The following is an 8,484-nucleotide window of genomic DNA, read 5'->3' as shown; positions in this document are numbered from 1 at the left end:
GCCTCCCAGGTTCAAACAATTCTCCTGCCTCAGCCTCCCAAGTAGCTGGGATTACAGGTGCCAGTCACCACGCCCAGCTAATTTTTTGTATTTTTAGTAGAGGTGGGTTTCAGTATGTTAGCCAGGCTGGTTTCAAAGTCCTGACCTCATGATCCACAGCCTCAGCCTCCCAAAGTGTTGTAATTACAGATGTGAGCAACAGTGCCTGGCTGCTTTTTTTTTTTTTTTTTTTATGGAGTCTTGGTCTGTTGCCCAGGCTGGAGTGCAATGGCATAATCTCAGCTCATTGCAGCCTGCACTTCCTGTGTCCAAGCAATTCTCCTGCCTTGGCCTCCCCAGTAACTGGGACTACACTACCACGCCTGGATAATTTTTGTATTTTTAGTAGAGACAGCGTTTCGCCATGTTGGCCAGGCTGGTCTCAAACTCCTGACCTCAGGTAGTCTGCCTACCTCGGTCTCCCAAAGTGCTGGGATTACAGGTGTGAGCCACCATGCCTGGCCACTTTACAATAAAGCTTTTATTTAAAAAGTTTCCCCATATACAATACTATCACAGTTAACTAAACTATTATAATCACATAGAATTGCTTTACAATTCAAGAAACTCCATAAATTATAAAAAGAGAAATATAGACTTCTATCTGAATTCTGAATTTGATGATTGCTTCAAAACACTGAATCAAGGTATCTTAATAACTAAGAGAAAAACTCAGAATCAAAAGATTGACTTTAATCCTAAAACAAACAGCAAGCCTATATGCTGCTTATATGTTTGACCTTATATGCTTAACCAAACAAGAGGGTACATCTGGATCCCATTAAAAATGCTAGTGCCTTACATTTATCCAGCATGTCTTGTCTTAAAACACTTTCATAGAGTTCCTGTAAGGCAGAAAGAGCAGCTCCTGTAATATCCATTTTATAGATAAGAAAACTGAACCTAATATAACTAAATTAACTAATTTACTGGGGATCACACAATAACGGGTGGAAGACCCAGATCTTCTAAGAGTTTGAGGGTTTCATATTACCTTCTGAATCTTTTTTATATGTTACAAATCACTCTTAATATTTAGAACAATTAGGACTTTTAATAAAGTACTATTATACCAACCTGTGGACTGGATTTTGAATTCAAAATAGCTTTTGTTTTGATGTAAAGGTGCGCTGGCTAAACAACCTCCTGTTCCACATATTCTTCTTCCATTCTTTACAATGACAACATCTGTTCCTAAACAAAAAATGCAGACACTATGTAAAGTTTTGTATTTTATTTTTATTTTTATTTTATTTATTTTTTTTAAGAAGGAGTCTCACTCTGCTGCCCAAGCTGGGGTGCAGTGGCCTCATCTCAGCTCACTGCAACCTCTGCCTCCCAGGTTCAAGAGATTCTCCTGCCTCAGCTTACCAAGTAGCTGGGACTACAGGCGCACGCCACCATGTCTGGCTAATTTTTGTATTATTATTATTATTTGAGACAGAGTCTTGTTCTGTCGCCAGGCACCAGGCTGGTGTGCAGTGGCATGATCTCAGCTCACTGCAACCCTCACCTCCTGGGTTCAAGCAATTCTCTTGCCTCAGCCTCCTAAGTAGCTAGGACTATAGGCACACGCCACCATGCCCAGCTAATTTTTGTATTTTAGTAGAGACGGGGTTTCACTGTGTTGGCCAGGATGGTCTTGATCTTGACCTTGTGATTCGCCTGCCTTGGCCTCCCAAAGTGCTGGGATTACAGGCGTGAGCCACTGCACCAGGCCGTTTTTTGTTTTTTGTTTTGTTTTTGAGACATTGTCTTGTTCTGCTGCCAAGTTGGAGTACAGTGGCACGCTCTTGGTTCACTGCAACCTCCACCTCCCGGGTTCAAGCGATTCTCCTGCCTCAGCCTCCCGAGTAGCGGAGATTATAGGCACGCACCATCACGCCCAGTTAATTTTTGTATTTTTAGTAGAGAGGGGGTTTCACCATATTGATCAGGCTGGTCTTGAATTCCTGACCTCGTGATCCACCCGCCTCAGGCTCCCAAAGTGGGATGGGATTATAGGCATGAGACACCACACCTGGCCAACTTTTGTATTTTCATATCCAACAATCAGAATTAATTTGTTCGGTTCCAACCCAGCCCCCTAAAAATAGGGACACTATAAGTACTTTGAAATATAATCTTAAATACTTAATTCACTATTTTTTCTAAGACAACATTTATAAGTAATATTCATTTGTATCTATAAGTTTTAGTTAAGTGGGCCGGGTACAGTGGTTCATGCCTGTAATCCCAGCACTCTGAGAGGCCGAGGTGGGCAGACTGCTTGAGTGCAGGAATTTGATACCAGACTGGGCAACACTGCAAAACCCCACCTCTACAAAAAATAGAAAAATTAGCCAGTGTGGTGGTATGAGCCTGTAGTCCCAGCTACTTGGGAGGCTGAGGTGGGAAGATCACTTGCACCTGGGAGGCAGAGGATGCAGTGAACCAAGATCACACCATAGCACTCCAGCCTGGGTGAGGTTAGTAAGTTTTAATTAAGCAGTTTCAAGTAAACTGTAATAACTCTGAATTATATTGAATGTTTAAAACACTTTTAAGGTGGGAATAGACTAACTCCTTTAATTTTTAGCCAAGGAGCCAATTTGATGATTTCACAATTTCTTAATTTAAACGAAAACATAAACACAAGAGACTTTAGTAAATTGGTAGTTTTCAATTCTATTCAAATAAATTAAAACAATTTACTAAAAGCCAGCTGAATACAGACTAAATACAAGCGGCTATACTTGTGCATTAGTCATGTATGAACTGAAAAGTACAGGGAATATGAAAAAGAGCACATATCTATGTTAAAATACTTGACAATAAAAAAATTGCTAACTTTAGGATCTTAAAATGTTTATTAAGATAGCTACTCCAATCACATTGCGAATATGTGAATAAGGTTTTAATATGCACTTTATTCTCGTGGAAAATTTTTATTTTAGCTTAAACAATATCTATAGACAAGAGTGAGAAAGAAAGACATTGTCTACTGATATGATCCTAGTACCAATTTAATTAAGAAAAACATGTATATCAGAGAATATACACAACTCTAATATGTAAGAATATACAGAATTACATAATTCTAATATGTAAGATATAGCCCATGCACCAATGCATATAACTCCCAATACTTGTGGCCAATAATACCACTTTGCTGGCAATAGCTATACCAGCCAAGCAGATCTGAATATTAGAACTCTATGGGACTCTTACAGAAAGGGTTAAATAAAACTAGGGCACAGTAACAAAAGTTTGAATTCACAGTTAAACAAAATTATTTGGGACAAACACATAAGAGAAATGCAAAATTTTCAGATTCTAACACAATTCTAAACCGGCTGATTTAAGAGATGCTCTCCCTTAAACAAGGCAAAACTGGGATCCCATTGTATGATTACTAAAAATTCATTAGCATCTTTTTTTTTCTAATTAAAAAAGTTAACCCCCAAATTCTGGGAAAGGACTTTTACAAATCACTTGCATCTGGCTACTCCATATACCTTCAGTAGTTTCAACTGGAGAGCATCCTCCCTGATGGCAAAGACCATGCAGTGTTTGGCATCGAGCAGCTGCTCATGAAATAACTGACAAATGAATGAATACGCTGTGCTAAACACTTTCTAGTGGACATGTAGCATCTGTTCTCCCTTCCCTGACAGACTTCCCTCTGGAGATCCAAACAGTTCCAAGAAAGTTGTCTCAATCTCTAGCTACAGGTATAAAACATCGGTCCTAGGTTAAGGCAGTCAGTGCCCTCCACATTTCTTGGCCACTTGAACTGAGTCAAGAACTGCTACCTGACCTAATCTACTACAATTAGAGTCTTAGGACTTTTGCAGAGCACAATGGGATAAAAACACTCTCTTGGCTGGGCATGGTGGCTCACACCTATAATCCCAGCACTTTGGGAGGCCGAGGCAGGCTGGTTACTTGAGGTCAGGAGTTTAAGTCCAGTCTGGCCAACATAGTAAAACCCCATCTCTACTAAAAATACAAAAATTAGCCAGGTACAGTGGCATGCACCTGTAATCTCAGTTACTTGGGAGGTTGAGACAGGAGAATTGCTTGAACCTGGGAGGTGGAGGTTATAGTGAGCCAAGATCGGGCCATTGCACTCCAGCCTGGGCAACAGAGCAAGACTCCCTCTCAAAAAAAAAAAAAAAAAAATTCAGGGTGTTTATGAATCATTTGGGAATCATTTTAAGCTTATCCCATTTCTCTTTATTAAGTACAAAGATGCTCTGTATTTGAATCTGTAATTTTATTAATGATTGGTACTGCTTAGAAAGTCAAGGCAAATTTGAGTACAGCCAGAAGACCAATAAACATAGCCATCAGGGATCTTTTAACAAACATAAATTTCAGCCCGGTGTGGTGGCTCCCGCCTGTAATCCCAGCACTTTGGGAGGCCGAGATGGGTGGATCAGCTGAGGTCATGAGTTCGAGACCAGCCTGGCCAACATAGTGACACCCCCATCTCTATTTAAAAAAAGAAAAAAAAAAAAAAAGAAACATGAAACATAAAACATAAATTTCCAAATAAGTGGTATCCCTTTCAAAGTAGCTACCTTGGAAGTCATTTGTCTCTAAAAAGTCAATTCACAATTAAAAGCAAAAGATACGGAATCAATGATGATACTTACAAAAACTATGCCATAGAAAATTCCAAAAGAGGAATTCCAAAGTCTTTTTAAGTAATACATTATCACCGAAATAAGTGACAACTCTGAGAGAGATAACACTTGTATATGAAGTATACAGACAATTTTGTTAAAAAATCATATTCCTTAGATTATTTAATATAAAAATCTTTCACATAACCAAATCCATGTGTTTCTATTTTCAAGTCAAGATCAATTCATGTTTGAAACATGCTCTTCTTCTAATTCAACAACTCTTTTCTCTCATTTCATTCAAGTTCTCAAATCAGGCTCCTCTGTGATTGAAGAATTTAAGTTTACACAAAGACAGGTTAAGAAGAAAGTTCTACTGCAGTTAGAAAATTTGGAGATGACATTACTCTATTTCATCCAATTAGCAGCTGAAAGTTGCTGGACAGCGTTAGAGAAATAAAACATAGTGGAATGAGTATATCCGACCAGCTTTTCCTAGAGAAAACAGATGCCAGAGAAAAGGAATGCTCTAAAGAGTAGATTGCAGTAATTCAAGAGTCTAACAGCAGAGTTAGGAAGAAGTGCTGCAGTTGATGATGAGATCCAGGAACTATGTAGTGGTTTTCCTTCACTACATTCTCAGCACTTTTAACAATGCCTGCCACCTGATAGTTGCTTAATAAGTATTACTTCAGTAAACGAGTAAGTGAAATGGAAACATTTTTCTGAGGAAAACTAGGATTTGAACTCCATCGTCTATAAATGATGATGGATATGAAATAATTTAGGCTGGGTGCTGTGGCTCATCCCTGTAATCCCAGCACTTTGGGAGGCTGAGACTGGTGGATCACGAGGTCAGGAGTTCAAGACCAGCCTGACCAACATGGTGAAACCCCATTTCTACTAAAAATACAAAAATTAGCCAGGCATAGTGGCAAGTGCCTGTAATCTCAGCTTCTTGGGAGGCTGAGGTAGGAGAATCACTTGAACCTGGAAGGCAGAGGTTGCAGTGAGCGGAGATTGTGCCACTGCATTCTAGCCTGGGTGACAGAGCAAGACTCTGTCTCAGAATAAATGAATAAATAAATTAATTAAAGATTATGTATTAAGGTTCTGTACTACCTTTGGGAGATCTAAGAATTAAAAGTAAATACACATGTACAAGGTAATTATATAATTATCACATTTAGTATGTGTTATACAAAAATATAGTGGGCAGAGTATTTCCAGAATTATAAGAAATCTGGGCAAGAGAGGGCTTTATTATAAATATTAAGAACTGCCTTTTTATTTCAATGTGCTATCCTTTAAACAATCAGATGTGTGAAAAATCAAAAGTCATAAGTATAGTTAGAATAAAATAATCCACAAAAAGACAGTACTCTAACTGAAATAATTATATTGGGAAATCTCTCCTTCTAGAACCACAATCCAGAAGCATGAAACTACATGGGAAACGTCTAAACAGAAATAATAAGGTGGTGAAAGGCTGGGACGGGAAAGAAAGAATGTTACATAAATTATATGAACTTGGAATTGAAAGGAAAAAGCAAGATGCAAAGAAACAAAGTGCTATTTTATTTTGCAACAGCCTACCTGTTGGAAAGAGGCCAGATGAAATGACAGCACCTCTAACAATGACTAAGGAGTCGGGCAATGGGAGATTTTAGTTGAAATGACAAGTTCTGACCTCAGGTGCGACTTCAGACTTCTGCAATCTGCCTTGTTTTGACTTTAGGAGGCGAGAGAAAAATTACTTCCGTAATATAGGCTTCTATCTATAAATGACAGGGCTCAAGAGACAAGACCGACAGGGCAGAAGGAGGAGCAGACCAGACCTAGAAGCATACTGAAAATGTGTAGGTTTTGATTGGGGCGCGCCAGGAGGGCACTCTCCGCCCCCTCGCCTGGGGACGTGTGACATCTCTAGAGGAAGCCCTAGGAGATTCCCGTGAAAATGGGAGGTCCACACGCCCACTGGCGATGACAGAGAGGGCTGCGTAGCCTTGAACACAGAACCAGGCCCAGGTGGAGTCCGCCGGCGTCTGGAGAGATCTGCAAGACGAAATGATGTCGGGGCAGCGCGACCAGCGCGGCGGGGCAGCGTGAGGACCTTCTGACCCTGCAGGTCTCCCTGCCTGCCGCGCCCGGCCCCCCTGAGACGTTGAGTCTGGGGAAAGGAGGGCCCTTACCCATGTGTTGCGTGTCTAGCTGCACAGCCGGCATCTCCTTCAGAGGGATGTGGCCGGTCCCGCCGTCTCTGCAGCACGGCAGGCAGCAAAACACCGAGGCGGCCATAGCGCAGGGACTACCGACTCCGCCGTCCCTAGTCCGCGGCGACACCGCCCCCAGCCGCTTCGCTCTGTCTCCTACCCCTGCCTGAGCGCGGGACTTGTCTGTGTGGAGCTCAGAAGCCGGTACAGCGACACCCTAGGCCGGGAGGGCGCAATTCAGGCTAAAGCCAAACTGGCCTGCCAGGAAAACGCGGAGGATCAAGGGGCGGGGGAGGGACTGGACTGGGCGAGAGGCGGGGCGGGGCCGGGGAGACGGGTGGGGCTAGTGGCGTGCGGGGGCGTGGCAGGGCGCGGGGCGGGGCGGGCAAGCAGCTGTAGGACGGCGTGCGTCTGCGCACCAGCTGGTTTTTCTCGCGGTTTCGCGCACGGCCCCAGGGCTGACAGGTGAGTGGAGCTGTCCGTCCCTCAGTATTCTCAGGGGTTTTCCAATGCAGAATTTTTAAAACGTCCCCGGCCTCGCCATTGTTTCTAGGGACGGATTGACAGAAGCGGATCAGTTTGGGGGAAGGGGAGCTAATGGAAATGACTTCCGAGGTTTCCTTCCGCGCGCCCAGGCTGAACAGGCTTTGCCACCACAGAGAGCCCAGGTCTCCCTATGGTGTCTGGTTTCCGTCACATCCTAAACAGACGCACAAGGGACCCAGGAGTAATACCTGTTAGTGACTGCACTGTGGATGTGCACATTTTCGGTGCAGAGACGCGCACTACCTGGTCCGTGGGACTGCGCGGTCCGTAGCACGCTGGAGGCCGCCCTGCGAGGGGACAGCTGGAGCGGAGGCGGGGCGGGAGGGGGCGATTCTTGGCCTGCTTCTTCCAAGTTCCCCCTGTCTGGTGCACCAAAGGCTCCGAGGGGTGTGACGGGGACCCCAGATGCTGCGGGAAGCAGGGTGGGTGCTGAGAGAAGCCCTCGGCTGCAATGGTCAGCTCCTTCTTGCTTCCACTTAGGAGGCCGTCACCTGTCATCTCCTTTCCCACTTAGATCATCCTTCCGTGGTAGATTTTACATCTTCAGGCCGGGCGCAGTGGCTCACGTCTGTAATCCCAGCAATTTGGAGGCCGAGGTGGGCGGATTACCTGAGGTCAGGAGTTGGAGACCATCCTGGCCAACATGGTGAAACCCCGTCTCTACTAAAAATACAAAAAAATTACCCGGGCGTGGTGGCGCATGCTTGTAATCCCAGCTACTCGGGATGCTGAGGTAGGAGAATCGCTTGAATCCAAGGCGGGGTGGAGGTTGCGTTGAGACGAGATCGCGCCATTGCACTCCATCCTGGCGACAGAGCGAGAGTCCGTCTCAAAAGAAGGGGAAAAAAAAAAGTAGCCAGGTGCGGTGAACGCCTATAATCCCAGCCACTCAGGAGGCTGTGGCACGAAAATCACTTGAACCCGGGAGGCGGAGATTACAATGAGCCTAGATCGCGCCACGGCGCTCCAGCCTGGGCAACAGAAACTGTTGTCTCAAAAAAAAAAAAAAAGGCCGGATGTAAGTGTAAGATACTTGGCGTCCTGAAATGTCTGGGACGACCTCTAGAGTTAACCGG

The 8,484-nt window shown here is 43.9% G+C and overlaps 1 protein-coding gene and 1 long non-coding RNA gene across 2 annotated transcripts in view; one reads left to right on the top strand and one right to left on the bottom strand.

Annotated features, from left to right (window-relative positions):
* Positions 1-7,210, bottom strand: part of SPRYD7 (SPRY domain containing 7) — a 23,145-nt gene extending 15,935 nt beyond the window's left edge. The window contains exons 1-2 of the mRNA XM_017535886.2: positions 6,842-7,210; positions 1,117-1,233 (exon numbers count right to left, since the gene is read on the bottom strand). Coding sequence (XP_017391375.1) covers positions 1,117-1,233; positions 6,842-6,947 — 223 coding nt within the window. The 5' untranslated portion in view covers positions 6,948-7,210. The remainder of the gene's footprint in view (positions 1-1,116; positions 1,234-6,841) is intronic.
* Positions 7,211-7,252: 42 nt separating this feature from the next.
* On the top strand, positions 7,253-8,243 carry LOC119472320. The gene is made up of 2 exons (XR_005201455.1): positions 7,253-7,327; positions 7,923-8,243. It is a non-coding gene; the product is annotated as an uncharacterized LOC119472320 (long non-coding RNA).
* The last annotated feature ends 241 nt before the right edge of the window (positions 8,244-8,484 follow it).

This window comes from Cebus imitator, unplaced genomic scaffold (genome assembly GCF_001604975.1).
Source record: "Cebus imitator isolate Cc_AM_T3 unplaced genomic scaffold, Cebus_imitator-1.0 Scaffold94, whole genome shotgun sequence".
NCBI classification, from domain to species: Eukaryota; Metazoa; Chordata; class Mammalia; order Primates; family Cebidae; genus Cebus; species Cebus imitator.
Note: the sequence above shows the minus strand (reverse complement) of the source record. Positions and strands in the feature narration are given on the sequence as shown.